Source organism: Cajanus cajan, chromosome 8 (assembly GCF_000230855.2).
Source record: "Cajanus cajan strain Asha chromosome 8, NIPB_CcT2T_4, whole genome shotgun sequence".
Lineage (NCBI taxonomy): Eukaryota > Viridiplantae > Streptophyta > Magnoliopsida > Fabales > Fabaceae > Cajanus > Cajanus cajan.
Window position 1 is genome coordinate 8,421,630 of NC_138524.1, and position 21,423 is coordinate 8,443,052.

Consider the following 21,423-nt stretch of genomic DNA (forward strand, 5'->3'; position numbering starts at 1 on the left):
GCTTCTAATGTGTGGAAGGATTCAGCTGGCAAGGAAAGTCGTCAAACATTGTGATGCTTTCTTCTTAAGTTTGCATGTGCACAAAACGTCAACCTTAATGATGTTTTCTATTGATCCGTTGCATGTGTACAAAACGTCTAGTTTAATGATGTTTTTCGTTGATCCTCTCTCCTATGTACATAGTCATTACCAAAACTGCCATTTTCTTTGTCTCTCCTACTATGACGTGACCAAAACTATTTAATTTGGTAAATAACTTTTATTAATTTATTTTAGTAAAATAAAATTTTAATTTATTATGGCCAAAAAGCTCAAATTCAAGTACTATTTAATTTGTTTATTTTCATAGATGACCGGAGAACTTTTGGATACTTTCATAAAACCTAAAAGAGTAACTTAAATATAGCCTAGAATATCATATGAACAGCAACATGCTTCATTCCAATAAACCCTCATTCATCTCCCTCATCAGAAAAGTACCACCCATTCATTGAATCCAGGGAACCATACAACCAATTACATTGAATATACATTTTAAAATCAATAATAATTACAACACAGTAAAAACACGTGAGCCCGGCACCGTCACCGCAACAATATCTGCCCTCCTAAATTAAAGTTAGGAAACCCCCAAAACGAGGGAAAAGAAAGAGCTATATCATTGCCTAGTGTAAGGACAAATACGTAAAGATATTTGAATTTGAACACTTCTTCTGGTCATTCATCATCTGATAAACAGACTACATCATGTGATGTAGATTGATGAGCCGAGTTAGCCGGCTTGCTACTACTTGTGCCAAATTTGGATAGGTTCAATGAAGCCAAATTTGACATATGTGGACGAACATTTGGCAGATTTTTACCAGGTTGACTACTAGCATCAGAACGAGAATTCAAGGCAGGTAAGTTTGGTGTGGGCAAACCACCAGTACTCCCAGGCCAATGCCCCCTATGAGGAACAGACTGAAAAGTCGCTGGCATTGGTCGGGGCGTCCAATGAGGAAATGGGGTAGAAGTTGAAGGAGCGTTACTGGGTGCAGGCTGACTTGGCCTCCCATGTGGAACTGTACAGAGACTGGGGGGTGGGGCTGGGGTGGATGTTGAGGGTCTATAAGGCTGGAGATGAGGGGCAGGTGCACGTATCTCCCCAACATGTTGAACACTTCCCAAGGGTGAAGAGAGGGAGTTGATATGAGGTAGTCTTGCAGAAACACCGGAGAAAATTCCCGGTGTACTGTTGTGAGTGCCCTGTATTGGTGGTACCATAGTCTGAGAGGTACTTGTAGCGAAGGAACTCTGCAAGCTGCCTGCAGGAGGCCCACAAGAAGGACTAGGACCCAGAGAGGGCCGAGTGGCATTTTGCTGACTTACAAGCTGAAATAATTGCTGCCCAAAACTTGCATCTGCCATTTAATATAAGGTGTGGTTAGAAATGACAAACAGAAAAAGGTGTAGCAGATGGCTGTAAATAAGGAGAATGTAAAAAATAATGTGGATGGACCCGCGCAAAGAGCAAGAGACATGCATAAAATGGCAAATTTAATTAAAGAAAACCCTCCCTTGATCTTTAAAAACAAATAATTTGAATCAACTGCACACAGCAAATGCATTGATAATTTTTGACTTTGTATAAAGAAAGAAAACAGATGTCAGCACGCAAGTTAATTGTTTGCTTGAGAGCTTGATTCCAAATGCCCGAAAAAGCCCATCAAAAGGCAAAACCCTCACATTTGTTTTTGTGCAGACTCATTTCTTTTAATTTTCGGAGGGCTAAAATATAAAAGTACATAAACAATGGAAGAAGCACGACACTATCCATGTTAAGAAGTCTCAGAAAATATCTTAATGGTATCAGGCTATCAGCATTTTAGATATGTTTGTAAGCAGCAGCAGAAACTTGCACAATCAAAGGGAGAAAAATAAAGGGCAAAGAAATTTCCACCATCACTAGAGTCGGTATAATTATTAATTAGAAGAAATATACCTTGCTGAATTCCTGAAGCACCAGATACTTTAAGATCCATGGATTTAGCCCTAAAAGCCTCGGCCAATATCTTATTTACAAGAACTATGTTAAATTGTGCATCCAGGTTCTTCCTTACTTTCTGCAATTCAACCTCAATCTCCTTACGTTTATTGTCATACTTCCTGCATAGTTCCTCAAGTTCCTTCTCAAAATCACACTTCAATTGTGATTTCTGCTCCAACAAGTAGAATAATGTAGTGTTAGTAGTTATCACAAAAGAAAAGATCAAGGATATAAATCATAGCAATCATAAACCAAAAGCTAACCTTATTTTCATAGTCTCTCATATTTTGCTCTGACAGTCTACGTAGTCTTTCCAATTCATTTTTAAGAGGATCATGGCACAAATTTGGAATAATCCTGGAAGCTGATTGGCTTGCAGGTTGTATAGGATGATTATTAATCTCTGTGAGAGTCGACAATTTTCTTGGATCTGAAGACTGAAGTCTGACTTCGCCAGGAAGAAGTGAATCAAGGTCCATATTTGATGCTGGATGTACAGCTTGACCAGAACATGAGTCAAGTTCCAAATTTGAGGCACGATGCTCAACAGCTTGATTTTGAATCTCAATTGATGTCTCAGGAATGTGGTTGGGGAGATCATTTTCATTGGATGGCTGGCATTCAGTTCCAGTCATCAGAGGCAAGTTAGATTGCCCCTCCTTGTCTGGAGGCTCCATGACCAGTGAATTATTAATGGATTGATTAGCTCGTACAATATCAACTGGACTAGATACCAAAGTGTGGTGCATTTCTCTGGCAGTATTCTGGTCAGGTGGAGACACTACAGTTAATAATGGCTGCTCTTGTTCTAGAGGCTCCATGAGATCAACTGGTCTAGGTACTGGAGTTTGCTGGGACAAACTGTTCTCATTCACAGTTCTACATACTCCTTCCAGCTGGGCAGGAATTGAGGAATGCTGCACAACAGCTTGATTTTGAATCTCAATTGATGTCTCAGGAATGTGGTTGGGGATATCATCTTCATTGGATGGCTGGTCTTCAGTTTCAGTTACCAAGGGCAAGTTAGATAGGTCCTGGTTGTAAGAAAGAAAACCTACAGAAGGTAATTGCCCCTCCTGCTCTGGAGGCTCAATGACCAGTGAATCATTAATGGATTGATTAGCTGGTACAATATCAACAGGACTAGATACCAAAGAATCCTGCATTTCTCTAGCAGTATCCTTGTCAGGTGGAGACTCTACAGATGATAATGGCTGCACTTGTTCTATAGGCTCCATGAGATCACCTGGTCTAGATACCGGGGTCTCCTGGGACAAACTGTTTTCTGTCATGGTATTACGTACTCCTTCCTGTTGGTCTGATGTGGCACTTTTATCCACCACCACACTGTCTATTAATTGACATTCAGCCTCTTCATTGCTATTTTCTGGCACTGAGACAGGAATTTGGTTACCATGTAGGGTCCGACCATTGCTTGGGCTTGTAGTACAAGGCCCTGATAATAAATCTCCATCAAATACTGGACCTGCATTAGGTATTTGGTCCATGGATGAAGAACTCAGAGTTACATTCTCAGGATAATCGGTACAATTGACTGTGCCAGGTATTCCCACAACTTCCTTCCCATCTAATACATTTACAGTGGCCCTCTCATGACTAGTTTCTGACACTTCAACTGGAATTTGACCAGCAGGTATACTTGATGAGACTCTATCAGGACTTTGCTGTTGTAAAGAAGGTTGATTTGGAAGAATAGCATTAGCATCAGAGCTATTGCTGGGATTAACAGTTCCATGTGGCCTTGACAACACACTATCTAGAACTGAGACATCTACTGCAACTACAGATATTTGCTCTCTGGATGGAGAGCAATTGGCAGTCTCAAGCATTCTCACATGCGAATCTCTATTTAATACTGTGATCCCATCAGCATTTCTCTCATCCATCAAAGGCGAATTCAGAATGACATTATTTGAACCATTTCCACCATCATCCTCAAGGATCTGTGCAAAATTCCCACAACTTAGCATGCACATGACATTTTCATTATGGACATGGGCTTCAGGTGATTTTGAATTCCAGGGGGAAATCCTTTCATCAGAGAAAGCTGATCTCAAAGGTTCAGCACTATTTGAACCATGATTGTCATCAGCCTCATGGACTTGTGCAGCATTCTCACAATTTGGTGTGCACATGGTATGTACACTTGGGATATGTTCTTCAGATGATCGAGAATTCAAGTGGGGTATATTCTTTGCTCCATCATTGGAACCATTAGCCTCAACTTCTACTGATGGACCACAACCAGGTTCACTCAGTATAGTCCCATCAAGTTCTCCTTGCCTAGAATAAGGAATTTCAGCATGATCATTGTTTGAACTGCTGGTATTACACACCGTAGGAGCCACTTCTCCACTGGGAACATCTAATGTTTCCCCATCACTAATCCCTTTATTAGATGAAGGCAGAACTCGTGCTACACCATCCTGCCCAAAATCATCATGAGATTCACGGCTAAAATTTACACATCCTTGCCCTTTGTCAGGCATGTTAATAGCTCCATCAGAACATTGTTCTCTGGATTTGGAATGCTTAGAGATGATATTTCCTTGACTTTCATGTTCATTTTCAGCATTATTGCACTTATTTCCAGATACTGGTCTATATTCTGAAGCCAGTATGTCCATCTCATTAACATCAGCATGTTTGACCAGAGGAGTTTGCGATTCAACAGGGTTACAGCATGGTACAATTACAGAGGCATTGGTGTCAGGAGCTTCAGGATATCCAACACCAGTTCCAGTCTTTGTCATGACTTCAATTATATCATTGAAACCCTTTCCTTCAGCAACATGATCACACACAAGGGCTTTCGAAGCATTATGATGCTGGCCTTGACCACAAGTCTGCAAGGATTCAACCTTAGTCCCAAGTTCTTTGGAAGCCACTGGGTGTAACAGTTCATCTGATGCGGAAGACTCTTGGAAAATCAGCCTTGTTTTTAATTGCTTGGCCTCAAGTTCCTTGAGACGTATTTCATGCTGCCTATCCAATTCTTTAATTCTTTTAATGTATTCACTATTGAAAACCTTGAGCTTTTCTTTTGCCATCACATCATTGGGAAAACATGATCGAATAGCTGCCCACTCTATTTGGTACCTTCTCCGAAATTCAGTGATTTCATTCTCAATATCGTTTTTCAATTTTTGCTTCTCTTCCTGTTGCATCAGAAATAGCTTGTTCCACTGGCTTTTACGCCTCTGAACGTTTTTTATAGTTTTAGAATTATCATTTTTTACTGATTCGACCTCTGGTGTCACGTCTATATATGAATAAATTCCATTTGGTGATTCGGAAGCTTTTGGATAGCCAGCAACATTAGAATTTTCTGCGAGTAATAAAAATTTTTCCTTCAGACCCCAGAGCCTGGAATTGATTTCATCCACCACTTCTTTCTTGCAGTCAAAATTCAAGTGCTGCTTTGCAAGCATGAGGGAAGCTTCAAAGTCAAGTTTGTGATTTAGCAAAGAAGCAGCAGTCCAACACTGAAATTTGAACAGTACAAGAAAAAGTTTGTCAGTTATTTGTATTAAAGACAACAAAGTGAAAGACACACAAGTTTCAATAAACTAAATTTCCTACATTAAACAGGTTGTGAAGAACTTAAGATGGTAACCATATTGCAAATATGCAGAACATAGAGCAAACATAACTTCTTAGTAACAAAAATGTTTCAGCCAGGCAAGCCTTATATACAAGAAAAAGACAAAAAATCCATAGAAAAGAAGAAAATCCATTATATGGAATGATGAGAAAAAATACAATGTCAACTGAAATACAATCAGGAAAATAACTTTTACAAAGTTACTTTGAGTCAAGATTATTTGACCATGAAACCTGTGCCAGGCATGCATATTGAGGCTTGAACCTAGCCTCATTTGACCAGCTGACTGTGCTACCCAGAGATCAGAATCTCAACTTATACAAAATTTTAAGGCACTCAACATAAGAAACAGGCTAGAAGTTGACTGGTTAGATCAAGTGCAGAGTTAAAAATGTTTGCCCATTAGGTTGCAGCAACAGAAAAAAATGAATAGATGAAAAATCAACAGGCATCAATGAACTATTAGACCTTCCCAAATAGAAGGGCCAAATGATGCATAATGAAGACGGATGTTTAAGGACTATTATGTTATTCTTGTTTCTTAGAAATGATAAGAATGGTGTACTTATATGATTTAGCGAGAGTTGGTGATTACCAACAACAACAAGCAAAAGGACTAGGGCAAAGAAAAAAGAAAAGGGTAAAAAAAATAAGGTGAAAAAGAAGATGCAAGAAAATAATCTGACCAGAGATAGTTGAAAAGCCTGCAATATTGAGACTGGTTCTGTACAGATCTGGTAATTGTTCATAGTATATTCAAGACAATTTTCAACCATACTCTTGACATTGTCCTGCATTAAAAAAAGATGTCAAAATAATATATATAAAGATAATAGAACCCAATTGAAATATATTGAACCAACTATCACAAAACTCATGAGTGACAGTGTACATAGTTTTAAAAATCATTCCTTGGGGATGCAAGGTTGGATTAGAAGAATTCAAAGCAATATTAATTTCTGAAGTCCATCAAAGGCACTCAAATATATATATATATATATATATATGTTAGATATAATTTTATCTTATAGTCTTTTATCTTATAGTTTTTATCTTATGGGCCTAGGCCCACTACTTTGTATTTAAACACATCTTTTGCTTTGCAATACACAAGGAATATGTTCTCTTCATTCACCATCACTCTCAACATGGTATCTAGAGCCTAATCCTTGACCTCCCGGTGGACCCACTGTTCATCGGTGCCCGGAAAACGTGTCTCATTCCGTTTTCCGGCTACCCACCCTGTCGTGTCTCATTCCGACAATTTTTTCCTTTTTTTTAGGGTTTTCTTCGTCACTGCCGCCGCTGTCCACCGCCGCCACCGTCGACTTTCCGGCCGGCGACCAACCCACCCAGGTCGCCCTGCTCCGGCGACTCACCCGCCATCAGTCGCGCGGTGAACGGAGATCGCACGCGCCCTCACGCGCCGATCTCCTCCTCGCGCGTTTTTCTCTCTCCTCCACGCCGGCCGCCGCGCGTGGCGGCGCGTCCGGCCACCTTTCCGGCAGCGACCACCGGCGCCGGACTCGCCCAGACCCCCTCTACCCCGATCTGTGATTTGTTTTGTGATCGGCCATCGTTTGTCACGGGTCTCTTCCTTTTCGGGACGTTTTTTCTCTCTCCTGTTGCTGTTTCTCTCTCCTGTTACAGCATCTATGTCTTCCTCTTCCGCTGCTCGGCCTGACTCTGCTATTTTCACTAATTATGTCAATGTCCCTCTTTCCATTGACAAGTTAGATGGCACCAATTATGATACTTGGGCTTCGGATATCAAGCTTTGGCTTAAGGGACAGGATTATGTTGCTCACCTTACCTAGACAGCTACTTCTGTTGATGAGAAAGATCGTCCTCGTTGGTTGAAAATTGACGCTCAAATTTGTAGTGTCCTTAAGTCGACCATTCATCCCTCCTTAAAGCAAATTTTTCGTGCCCATGAGACATGTGTTGATTTATGGGAACAAGCCCGAGTGTTATACACCAATGATACTCAACGTCTCTATGGTGTATGTCAAAATCTCCAGAATATCATCTCCCCCCGACGCCTTGATGGTTCCATGGCTGAGTATTTGGGCAAAGTTCATGGCCTCCTACATGACTTCAATGAACTTTTGCCTCCTGCTGACACTCCTGCCAAGGAACTAGAGCAACGCCAAACATTCTTTATGTTGATGGCACTGTATGGGCTTCCTGATGAGTACTCTTCCATTCGTGATCAGATTTTGGGATCTCCGACCGTGCCTACCTTGAACTCGGCTTGGTCCACTCTGTTGCGTGTGCCCTGCAAGTCTTCCCCTGACATACCTTCTTCAGCTACCACTGGCGACTCCTCTGCTTTGGTTTCTCAACGTGATGATCGTCAGCGTTCTCGCAAACCGGGCAAAGGTCGTCCCAAGTGTGATCACTGTCACAAACTGGGTCACACAATTGACCGTTGCTATGTCTTACATGGTCGTCCCCCTCGCCCTGCTAGTGCTGTTGCCCACACTGCCTCTCCTGTCTCGACTGCATCTGGTGCTAACCCCTCTGACAGTTCTGGCTCTGGGCCCCCAGCTCTCTTCAATGACTTCCTTAAATGGTATGAAGAACGTCAAGCTTCCAATTCCACTGCTTCTGTTGCGCACACAGGTCCTTTGTTTGTTGGTCTCACTCACTCCACCTCTCTTGGCCCTTGGGTCCTAGATTCTGGTGCTACCGATCATATTTCTGGTAATCGGTCTCTTTTCTCATCTCTTTCTACCTCTACTTATTTACCTTCTATCACTATGGCTAATGGTTCTCGCGCCACATCTCATGGTGTTGGTACTGTCCATCTTTCTCCTTCTCTCTCCATTGACAATGTCCTTTATGTCCCAGAGTCTCCCTTTAATTTATTATCCCTTAGTCGTCTTACTCGTTCTCTTGATTGCCTTATTTCTTTTACTAAAGATTCTGTTTTCTTACAGGACCGGAGTTCGGGACGGATGATTGGCACCGGATGTGAGTCTCATGGCCTTTATCACCTACGCACCTCTACTCCTGTTGGTTTGGTGGCGGATTCCCCTACCCTCATCCATGCTCAATTAGGTCATCCTAGCCTTGCCAAGCTTCAACATCTTGTACCACGTCTGTCTAAGTTGTCTCAGTTGTCGTGTGAGTCGTGTGAGTCGTGTCAGTTAGGCAAACATAGTCGTAGTTCTTTCTCTCCGAGTGTTCACAAACGAGCATCGTCTCCTTTTGCTTTAGTTCATTCTGATATTTGGGGGCCGAGTCGGGTCCCGTCCACTTTAGGATTTCAGTATTTTGTCACTTTTATTGATGATTACTCTCGATGTACTTGGTTATTTTTAATGAAATCTCGTTCTGAATTATTTTCCATATTTCAATCTTTTTATAATGAAATTCAAACTCAATTTGGTGTTTCTATTCGTACTTTTCGTAGTGATAATGCTCGTGAATACCTCTCTCACTCCTTTAAAGCCTTCATGGCTTCCCATGGCATTCTTCATCAGACTTCTTGTGCATATACCCCTCAACAAAATGGGGTGGCTGAGCGCAAAAATAGACACCTAATTGAGACCACTCGCACCCTCTTACTTCATGGTCACGTTCCTCAAACTTTTTGGGGTGATGCTCTTCTCACTGCTTGTTATCTCATCAATCGAATGCCATCTTCTGTCCTCAACAATCAAATACCTCACTCTATTTTATTTCCCTCTCAACCTCTCCACCCCCTACCTCCTCGCGTCTTTGGATCTACGTGTTTTGTCCATAATCACAGTCCTGGCTTGACAAACTCTCCGCTCGGTCTCATAAATGTGTCTTTTTAGGGTATCCTAGGTCTCAAAAAGGGTATAAATGTTTCTCACCCTCCCTTCGTCGCTGCTTAATCTCGGCCGATGTCACCTTTCTTGAGTCTTATCTCTACTTTTCATCTACTTCCTCTTCTCCTACACCTGTCCTTGCCCCTTCACTCTTACCTCTTGTCTTTGATACTCCTCCTGTGTCTGCTGTGTCACCCGACCCACCACCTCCGCCTCCACTTCAAGTTTATCATCGTCGGCAACGCTCCAGCCTTCCCATTGGACCCTCACCCGACTCTACTTCGGTGCCGCCTCCTCTGTCTCCTCCGGCCCAACCACTTGAGTCTGACCTCCCTATTGCCCTTCGGAAAGGTAATCGTTCTACTCGTAATCCTTCCCCTCATTATATTACTCTGAGTTATCACCGGTTATCCCCCTCCCAATATACTTGTCTCTCTTCTCTTTCTTCTGTGTCTATTCCTAAAAATGTAGGTGATGCCTTGGCCCACCCTGGTTGAAAACAAGCCATGCTTGATGAACTGTGTGCTCTTCAGAACAATGGTACTTGGGATCTTGTTTCTCTGCCTCCTGGGAAGTCTGTGGTTGGATGTCAATGGATCTTCACAATCAAGGTTGGTCCTGATGGCACCATTGATCGACTCAAAGCTCGTTTGGTCGCCAAAGGTTATACTCAAATTTTTGGATTAGACTACAGTGACACTTTCTCTCCTGTTGCCAAGATGGCCTCTGTCAGATTATTCTTAGCCATGGCTGCTCTTCGCCGTTGGCCTCTCTATCAACTGGATGTTAAAAATGCCTTTCTTCATGGGGATTTGCTTGAGGAAATTTATATGGAGCAACCTCCTGGGTTTGTTGCTCAGGGGGAGTCTTCCGGTTTGGTATGTCGTCTCCGCAAATCACTTTATGGTCTTAAGCAGTCTCCAAGGGCATGGTTTGGTAGATTCAGTACTGTAGTCCAACAGTTTGGTATGACTCGAAGCGAAGCTGATCATTCGGTCTTTTATCGACATTCCACTGCTGGGTGCATCTACTTGATAGTGTATGTTGATGATATTGTTCTCACTGGTAGTGATCATCATGGCATTTCTCAGATAAAACAACATCTTTGCCATCACTTTCAGACAAAAGACCTTGGTAAACTTAGGTATTTCTTGGGGATTGAGGTAGCGCAGTCTACAAATGGAATTGTAATATCTCAAAGAAAGTATGCATTGGATATTTTAGAGGAAACTGGGCTAATGAATTCCAAGCCCGTTGATACACCTATGGATCCTAATGCTAAACTTCTACCAAGTCAGGGGGAGCCTTTCTCAGATCCTGAGAGATATAGAAGACTGGTTGGGAAATTGAATTATCTCACGGTAACACGTCCTGACATCTCTTTTGCGGTTAGTGTGATGAGTCAATTTCTCAATTCTCCATGTGCAGGACATTGGAATGCAGTCATCCGCATTCTGAAGTATATCAAAGGTGCTTCAGGAAAAGGTTTATTATATGGCTACAACAATCATACCCAAGTTGTGGGATACTCAGATGCAGATTGGACAGGCTCTCCCTCTGACAGGAGATCCACCTCAGGTTATTGTGTCTTTATTGGCGATAACTTGATTTCGTGGAAAAGTAAGAAGCAGAATGTAGTGGCAAGATCTAGTGCAGAAGCAGAATACCGTGCCATGGCCTCTGCTACGTGTGAGCTTATTTGGCTCAAACAGTTGCTTAAAGAACTGAGATTTGGCGAAGTTACACAGATGACTCTCATATGTGATAACCAAGCTGCCCTGCATATTGCCTCAAATCCAGTATTTCACGAGAGGACCAAACACATTGAAATAGATTGTCACTTCATTCGTGAGAAGATTTTATCTGGGGACATTACTACTCAGTTTGTTAACTCTACTGATCAGTTGGCAGATGTCTTCACCAAATCATTAAGGGGTCCTAGGATTGATTATATTTGTAACAAGCTTGGTGCATATGATCTATATACACCAGTTTGAATGGAATGTTAGATATAATTTTATCTTATAGTCTTTTATCTTATAGTTTTTATCTTATGGGCCTAGGCCCACTACTTTGTATTTAAACACATCTTTTGCTTTGCAATACACAAGGAATATGTTCTCTTCATTCACCATCACTCTCAACAATATATATATATATATATATATATACATACATACATACATATATGCGTGTGTGTGTGTGTGAAAACAATAAATCCATATTCCTTGGGTCATGGATTCATGATCTTGAATTCAGGTTTTATGATCTTCAATTCAAAGCAGTATTAATTTCACTATATGGCTATTTTAATGCATTTCGCAGTCACTAAATACAACAAAGTAATCCATCAACAACATATGCCCACTCCAACAAAATCAAACAATCAACACCAAACCCTTGGCAAACCAGCAGTAGAGCATCATATCGGAGATATGTTCTCATTAATTATTTTCAGCTCTTATTAATATTGATTGTTGTTTCTAAGAATGGACCCAGTACAGTAGCTGTCAGTCTAGAACAAGCAATATAGGTCTCTATCTCTACACTTATAATTGGATCCAAAACAAACAGCAAGTATAACTTGACTAAAAGAATACAAGCTGCGTACAGGGAGACCAAGAATTTCACAAAGATTTGCTATCTCTGGCTTCAGCAGAAGATGTAAGCTCCTTTGCTGTTTCCTTATTTTCTCAGTTTCAACGGTGCTCCCTTGAGGCCTCTCTGAGTCCGAGCCTGTCATTTGATAATAAAAAATGAGTAAGAAATGCAATTCACATGGAACAAATTATCAATCAGTGTTTTCATGAGAAAAAATGACAGTTAAGGCAGCACAAAAAAAACTGCCTCACTTTGAGACAGTAAGCCAAGGTGAGTGCCTTTTGAAAGTGAGGCAAACAGACTTGGAGAGGTGGGAGAAGGGGAAAAAAGCAAATGAACTCTAGGGCTGTGACAGGAAAATAATGAGGAAAAACAAGTTAATTCAAATCTTAAAAGTCAGGGACAGAAGAAAAAGAAATAAAGAAAGTATGCAGCATTATCAGGATTTTGTTTGGTAATAAGAAGTTCGTACTTTCAGTTTGAAGAAGGAAAAAGAAATTATCAGAATGTGTCTTAGCTATGTATGATGAGTGAAAACCCATAGAAATAGATAAGAATCTTCATCAAAGATATGAGACACCACCTATATTATTCCTCTGGCACTGTCAGAACCCTGAGGGATTTTTTCTTTTTTCTTTTCATATCTACTTTCAGATAGACCAGGTTGACTACTCTATACCTTCTTATTTCACACTCACTAGGATAAGAGTGATTCAGTAAGGATTTGGTATCATTTTGATCACCAATGAACTTGCAACTCAGTGGCACAGGCCCCAATCTAAGACCATAAGCTAAGTAATGCCAGAGATTCAAACTAACTCTAGACCACCTATACCTCTCTGTCTTTACCAAATGCAAGCACATTCACTGTGCAAAAAGGGAAGAAAACAGCTGTCATTATGGTTGAAAGTTCATGATACAACCGAGGTGAATGCCTCATGGGTCAAGTATAAGACAAAACCACCACATCAACATTGAGGCTCCTCAGAAGATGAGAAGCTATCCAAGAAACCTGCCTTGCCTCATTAAATCTCCAGATTTTCCAAGAAACATTGTTACAAACACAAGCAGTTGAACTAGACAAGAATTAAGAGACATTACCCACTGAACCTCCAGAAATTCCTGCAAAAAGTACCTGATGGTGTCAAGCTCCCATAGGAAATATCAACATCGGCTACAACAATGCTCACTATTTGTCCACGTCATTGAACTGAGAAAACTCATAACAAACTGAAACTTAATGATGATGGAGATAACTAACCTTCCTTGTTCCTAGTAGATGATTTTTCACCATTAGATTTTGAAGAAGGCTGATCAACATTATAGTTTGGTTTCCTCCAATCCCTTTTCACATCTGATAAGGAGATTCGCCTAAAAAGAACATTTCAAACAGACTTCGGGGTTAACAAGATAAGCTTATCCCAAAAGGCCAAAACTAATGGCAGGCAAGGTTTTTTCTTCTTTATGATACCAGAATCATTTTTAATCCACCTAAAAATTGATTTGCAAGCAATTATGCATATCATCTTATTAATGGTATCAAATGTGTTGATAGGCCCCATTTCCCATAAGCTATACAATCTACACAGAGAAACTAAAGGCAGTTATAATAGCCAGGTAGTTTCTTATCAAAATATGTAAAGATATATAACAGCGAGATTGTTGTCACAGCTCCATACCACCTAACATAATCACTAAATGCTGTTAAAAATTGTTAGGAACTCAACAACTAAATGGAGAAAGTATCAACAACCCAAGTAGTTAACAGGTATATGCACAAGTCTGGGAAGGTCAACATAAGATGTGCTAAAGGTGTTCAACGAGAGGAGAAGGTCGAGAAGCACATGGGGGATGCAAGAGAATTATAGTCATTTAAGACACATAGGAGAGAAAATTGAGGTGAGGTATGCAGGGGACAAATCTGTCAGTGGAAGGCATACATGTGTATTTCTATTAGTAAAATTTGTGACAGGGGAGTACCTACATTTGAAGCTTAGGCTGGGGGTAAATTCTCATCTTTTGAGGGTGATCCATTAATTGTTTAACATTACCATAATTGAATAATACTACACATATTCACCTTTATTTACTGCTACTGTGAGAGAAAGTGAGGAAGTGTATCAATGCAATTTTAGAGAGATTCACTTTAACTTTACTACCATTCCCTTCATCCTTTTTTCTTTTCTGTTTTCCTTGGTCATATGACTATTAGAAAAAAGTTCACAACCGAAAAGAAAAAACAACCATAGTTCCATACAATATTACACAAAACCAACATCTTTGTAGATTGGACTATTATTATCTAATTAGCTATTAGTTAGAGATTTTGAATTAGTATTTGTCTTTTAATTTTGAAATTTCTCTTCATTAGGGATCTAGCCTTATCTTCTAGATTTGGTTAGTTTAGATTTTATTCTTTTATTTTCTTAAGTTTTGTTGGGCTATATATAGAGTATCATCATAAACCTTGAACAACTTTAGTCAATATTCCCGCGTTTACTAGCACTAAACCATACAGGAGCACTCTAGGTTTATCAGGGGAACATGCTAGCAGGAGGAGTACTCTTGGATTTATTTTCCATTTTTCTACCCATCAGTATGACAAGTTGACAACAAAAGAATCATGGTTTAATTAAGTTTTTGGTCCCAGTATTTTTTTTTTTCATTTTAGTCCTTTACTTTTTCAACTCATTCATTTTCACCAAATTTCCCTAGATCATCTATCTAAATCATTGTCTATGATGTCAATTAACCCTTGTAGCCTACGCCCAAGAGTGATAAAGCTTGATTATTTATAATATTGCGTTACATGAATCACAAACTCGAGTAGAAAAGACATATTGAGACGAGAACAAAAAATGCAAAGCTTTATTTTTAATATACAGAGAAAGATATCTTCTAAAAAAGAAAAGAGCAAACTATTTGAAAGCTAAACTTAATAAAAGCAACAAAACAAGCCAATTGGCCTCAGCATAGAATGGATTAATACTCTTATTTCATATTAACTCAGGAATAGGATAGATTAATTCCTCATTATTTGTTAAAAATTAACAATTACCTTATCCTTTTGGAACATGACCCACTGGTCTCCACAACATTGCCACATATCCTAGACGGGGGAGCATCCTTCTCAATCATGTTGTTGTTATCATTGTCAACCAATATAGCAGAAGCATCTGAATGCATGTCCACCGTAGTTATTTTTCTCTTGGAAGATAATGATTTTTCACCCTTATCATGCTCAACACATTTCTTAATCAAATTTTCATTTGCTGTGGAACCCAACATTTGTGATGTCTCCTCTTTGCAGGAATCAGACTGAACCCTTTCAGTTTCACAAGATGCAGCATTAGATGACCTAATCCTTTCAGTTGTCCCCCTGGTCTCACAAGTTACAGCATTAGACAACTGAACCCTTTCAGTTGTCTCACTGGGCTCAGAAGTTGCAGCATTAGACAGTGCCAATGAATTTACAGTCACATTATTTTCTATCACTTCTTTCACAGGCCCACTCAACTCGGGCTCGACTCTCATATCTTTACTGGTGACATCATCTTCAGGTGGCAGAATATCCTTATAATCATCGGCAGAATCTAAACAATTCCCTTTAAGGCACTCATCAATCTTGTCCCCATCAATCTTGCTGCCACCCCCATCATCACCTTCCTGAGATGACCTATCCACCCCACTTGTCTTCTCACGGCAACCTGGCAGTCAAAAATTAAAAGTAGAAGAACATTAACAGCAACAACATGCTAACACTAGCACACCTCACTCAACAACATTTTCAATTACCCACATTTTGATAACCAAACAAACCATCGATAGACCAACCACAAATTCCATCTTCACCAATAAAGGCATCACAGCCAAAGAGAATTGAGTGCGTGAAAGATAGAGAACCGTATGCCATTGATAATTGATAACAATGACAAGATGTAACTAGTAACAATCCAATAACAGAACTCCACCTAACCATCTCATTCTGTATAACAGTGTGACTAATCTGAACTAACTCATAACCACCCCCACTAAACTTTCTAACTAACTCTACCACTTTCCAATTCATAACCACTCTCCCTACAATCCCGATAAAAAAACTACTTCAAAAAAATGAGATAAGATTTTTCATAAACTAAAATTAATTTATACGTTTTGTTTTTACTAAAAGTGCTTCTAGACAACTTTATCCAAACAAAACCTGAATTCATTAAACAAACACTCTGCAACCTGATACATTACCTCTGTTTGATTTACCAAAAAAAGTACGATACACGCGCGCATTCGTTCTCGTACTTGTAAGTCCTGCAGAAGCTTCAACTTCCACGTCACGCTCCTCATCCTCATCCTCATCCTCGTCGTTAGCCTCGTACGCCAAACGCTTTCCAATGCAATGCCTCTTCGAGCCCGAACTCTTGGAAGGCGAAGGATCCGAAGAAGCAGAAGGAGAACCGTTCCTAGTCCTTTCAGATCTCCTCAGAGAACTCGGTGTCTTCTTCTTCTGATCGTTCCTAACCGCCAGCGACGGCGGCGTCCGCTTCTCGAGCCGCTCCGACTTGCGGTTCGGAGTGGCGGCGCAAGACCTGGTGACTGGTCCTTTCTCGGCGGCGAGAGTGGAGCCAGTGTCGTTCGCCATAACCTAATTGACTAACCCTAATTCGCCAATAATAGCAATTTGGGAGACATGGTTGGTTTTCTTAGCAATGTTGAGCTCGGAAAGTAAGTAGCGAAGTGAGTTTACCTATAACTGTTTGGGAAACTGTGACCAATGGCGATGGTGTTCTTCCTGTGGATTCGGTGTTGCGAACGAGGGGATTCGCCGAGCACGATTTCGCTGCAGGTATCCCGAGAAAACCACAGAAAAAGTCGTGAGCAACCAAATACATTTGGCTTTGGGAATGGGGTCGAGGGCATTCTAGACTTTTGACTCTCATCATACAACTAATCATTTTTGTATAGTAAAAGAAAGACAGAAAGTAACGCACATGATAATTGAATTTGAAATTCTTTGCTGATGATCATATTCATAGGAAAATTTAATTGGTCCAATTTTGTTTAGTGATTAACTTATTTTTCAATATTTAAATGATGAGAAATGGTAAGAAGAAATAAATATTGTAAATAGTCATTTAAGTGATTTAACTGCACACAATCATAAATTATTAATAAATTTGTTAAAATTATTATGTTGACTTCCACAATAGTTTAGCAACAATAGTGGCAAACTAAAAATTTACTTTTTAAGGAAGTTGAACAAAATTAAGCAATGATATGAATGTGCATATTGGAAATATTAAAATGTTAGGAATCATTCACTCACTTTGTCATTATTCATTCTATTCCTTTTAAATTGTTCTTTTAGGAAAAAAATATACATTGATTTATTTCTTAAAAATCTAAAATAATATTAATTATTAGATTTAATTATATTATTATCATTATTTTTTTAATTAATGATGTAAATAATATATAATCTAATACTATTATATATAAAGGGGAAAGTTAATCAATACTTTCACGGAACTAGCTAGCTAAAAGAAATAAGAACCAAACATATATAGAAATTTTATTTAAAATGTTTGTTATATTTAAAATATAAAAACTATTTAATATTTACTTTAAATAATTAAAAATAATTAATATGATATAGTTTCTCGATTAGTAGTAAGTCACTCTTTAATCATTTTTTTATATGAAATTCAAATTACATGTTATTTTTTTTTCTAATTTGTATACTTAAGACAATCGAGATATTCAGCAAGTAGTTTTTTATTTACATATTTGCATGTTATTTAATAGAATGATCACATTGTTTGTATATAAAAAATCAAGATAAATAAGGCATTAAAGTAATTGAAAAATGTATTTGCATGTTTATATATTATGTAATCACATTATATATAGTAAATTTATTATGCATATCCTTTTTATTACTACAAAATTATATTATTCTTAAATTAAAATGGTTTGATTAATTTTTTTTAAGAATTTTTTTAACACATCATAATTGGTTAGTTTTAGGAATGTTCATGGATTCGTTCAATTTGAATTAGGGTAAATTAATGTTTGAACCAATCAATTTTAATTAGTTTAGTTTAAATTGGGTATATATATAAAAATTGTGATCCAAATCAAATTAAACCAATAAATGATAAGTTGGTTTGATTTGGTTTAATCGGTTTCCTTGAAAAAAAATAATAGATATTTATTTTTTCTAAAACATAAAAATACATTTTTATACTAAAGTTTAAATCAAAATCCATTATTTAATGTATAAATTTTGAAATTAAAATAATCAAATATAGTCTACCATTTAAAATTAAAGTATTTCAACATTTAAAACTAAGGTAATCTCTTAAACATATCTAAATTGTCTAAGTTACAATTATTACTCAAATAGTCTTCATGTATTTTTTCTCAATTTGAATGTCAACATGCAAATAACATATTAAGTGAAAATAAATGTTTAGAATGTTTTTAGTATTTGTCCTAATGATTAAACTAAGTTGAAGTGAATAATAGCTCAAAATTGGCCAAAAAAAATGACAAAGTCAAATAGCCAAGGTGCATCTAGATATGAATCATATGGTAATTAGGAAGTGAGTCTAGGATAACTAATAAAATAATAATACTATAAATAATAATAATATCATAAAATAACCATCATAACTTATTGTTAAAGTGTTAGTATGGTATAGTAATGTTGCACTTATGTGTTACTAATAAAATCATAATAATATAAAATAATATTAAGATAATAGTTGTCATAATAATAAAATAATAATAATAATAATTTTAATTGATTTGATTCTCATCTCATTAAATTTGTAAAATGTAAATTCATGATTTAAATCAATTAAGATTAGATTTAATTGGTTTGAATTGGATTTTATCTGATAAAAAAGAAATCAAACCAACTTAAATTAATTTGGTTCAGATCATCAATTTTAACGAATTGTCCAAACTGACAAAGACCCGCTAGTTATTTGCATATATTACCATCATGTTTGGTTAACTATCAAGAATTATGTTTATATGAAATTCATGTGAAAAAAGGATGAAGCAACCCACATATCCTAAACATGTGGTAGATCTTTTTGTATGAAAATTGAATAATTGATTTGTTTTTAGTAAAATTGACCAATTGTATAATAAAGCATATTGGTTAGATAGAGAATGTTTCAAATAAAAAATTCTTAATACAAGAAATAAAAATTATTGATAATAATTATTAGATTAAAATAGTCAACTCAAATTAAAAGGTTATAAACAAAAATACCATGTACTATAATCATCATAGTTATCTTTATCATAATTGTCATTACAAATGTCATTGTCATCACTTTGACCTCCATTATCACTATTGTCACCATCATCACCGTTGTCGTCGTTGTTGTCACCACCATTGACAATAGTGGCAATGGAAATGGTGTGATAGTAATAATGACAATAATGATAATGAGGGTGGCGACAACAACAACAATAACAATGATAGTACAAATGGAGATAACAATGGCAACAAGGATGACTATAATGGTGGCAGTCATGGTAACAATGACAATCTATTTATAATATAAAAGTCGAGTTTCTTTGTATTACAATAACACATCATTTTAAAAATAAATTTTAGGTGTTGTCATGTCAACAAAAATACTAACTTGTCATTATATGATATCTTATTTTTTTCTAATATATATTCATCTATGTAAATATAGCTATAAATCCACTTCAAAAACCTAGCCTCTCTTGCACCTTCCAAGTAGATTGACAATCTCACCATTGTCATTGTCACACTCCACCTCTCCCTTAATGACTACCTCTTCCCTAATATAATGTCCTTATCCTCCTCTTCTCCTCCTCTTCTCCATCTTCACCTTGACTAAACACAACGCTGACATCAACCTCTTCATGCCAAGACTCTGCTTGATGAGAATAAAAGATCATCCATTTCTTTTTTTTTTCTTTTTTGAGCATATTAACAACCCTACTATTGTCGTTGTCATGCTCCACCTCTTCCTCAACAACTATCTCCTTCACAATATGTCGCGTCTATCCTCCTCTTCTTTAACGTCTTCACATTAACCAAATTTGATGTCGACATCAATTTCTTCATCTCAAAATTGTGCTCAATAAGGATAACAGGTCATCCATTTCTATTCTATCATTTTCTTTCTCTTTTAAGCAAATTGACAACCCTACTATTGTTGTTGCCATGCTCCACCTCTTCCTCAACAACTACCTCCTCCATAATATGACACCTTTATCATCTTCTTCTCCATCGCCTTCACATCGACCAAATGTAACGTCAACATCAATTTTCTTCATGTCAAAATTGTGCTCAATAAAGATAATAGGTCATCCATTTATATTCTATCATTTTCTTTCTCTTTCAAGCATATTGACAACCCTACCATTATTTTTGTCACACTCCACCTCTTCCTCAACAACTACCTTCTCCACAATATGACGCCCATATCCTCCTTTTCTCCATTGCCTTCACCTCGGCCAATTGTGATGTCGACATCAACCTCTTTGTGTCAAAATTGGGCTCGATAAGGATAAGAGGTCATCCATCTCTATTCTATTATTTTCTTTCTCTTTTGATTTTACAAATGACTTATTTCTAAAGGTCTTCATAATTTATTATATGGATGAGGTAGCCTTGCGTATGAGATTCTTGGTGAATGAGACAAACTTACACTATGAGATCTTTATGGATGGGATAACACTGCACAAATCTCTCATGGATCTAAATTATAGATTGTTGATAGATGAGGTAACACTACAAACTCTAAAGGATAAGACAACATCACACTACGAGATCTCACATGGAATCAAACAACAAACTTTGGGAGATGGAGCTAAAGTGTAAACTTTGTGAAAATCATGAAACCGAACTTTTTCTTCATCTTTACAAATTTCCTCCATTATTTTAATGTACATTTCTAAAAGAGTTTTAGAATTACTTTTGAAACTATATTTTTAGAATTATTTAAATTTTGTTTTAGAATCTTTATAATTTTTTTAATATAATTTTAATATCATTGCATTATGTTGTAATTGTTGGTGGTATTTCTTTTTTCTCATATTTCATTCACTCATTGTAGTTGATATTTAAATTGTCACCTCTTATTTTGTTCATTCTAATTATAAATAATTTTTTTTATGTTTTATATAATATTTATCGTCATTTTTTTCTCTTTTAAATTCTTGTAAACTTTTTTTTTCTTTGAACAAGAAATATTCAATGCCAAAGAGATAAAATTCCATTATTTTCTAAATTAAATTATAATCAATATCTCTTAATTATAAATTAATTGTCAATAATAATTTCTAATTAATTATAATTTAAAATTATCTTATTAATT

The 21,423-nt window shown here is 37.4% G+C and overlaps 1 protein-coding gene across 5 annotated transcripts; it reads right to left on the minus strand.

Annotated features, from left to right (window-relative positions):
* Positions 1–415: 415 nt before the first annotated feature.
* LOC109790060 (uncharacterized) lies at positions 416–16,951 on the minus strand. Of its 5 annotated transcripts, XM_083062235.1 has the most exons (10): positions 16,797–16,951; positions 16,298–16,708; positions 15,114–15,762; positions 13,317–13,426; positions 13,191–13,244; positions 12,066–12,190; positions 6,341–6,445; positions 2,293–5,535; positions 1,985–2,198; positions 416–1,403 (listed from the first exon to the last, which is right to left on the minus strand). In XM_083062235.1, the coding sequence occupies exons 2-10, from the start codon at positions 16,689–16,691 to the stop codon at positions 718–720; spliced, it is 5,580 nt and encodes a 1,859-aa protein (XP_082918361.1). In that variant the 5' UTR covers positions 16,692–16,708; positions 16,797–16,951; the 3' UTR covers positions 416–717. The 5 variants fall into 5 exon arrangements, with proteins under 5 accessions (XP_082918361.1, XP_082918362.1, XP_082918360.1 ...); XM_083062236.1 differs by having other exon boundaries at positions 13,191–13,229; positions 16,298–16,950; XM_083062234.1 differs by having other exon boundaries at positions 16,298–16,950.
* Positions 16,952–21,423: the final 4,472 nt, after the last annotated feature.

Coding starts and splice junctions, on each gene's coding strand:
- LOC109790060 (XM_083062235.1), bottom strand. CDS start 16,691: ATGGCGAACGACACTGGCTCCACTCTCGCCGCCGAGAAAGGACCAGTC. Junction 13,245..13,316: donor ATCTACTAGGAACAAGGAAG/GTTAGTTATCTC, acceptor GTGGACAAATAG/TGAGCATTGTTGTAGCCGAT. Junction 6,446..12,065: donor GTGAAATTCTTGGTCTCCCT/GTACGCAGCTTG, acceptor TTTTTAATGCAG/GACAATGTCAAGAGTATGGT.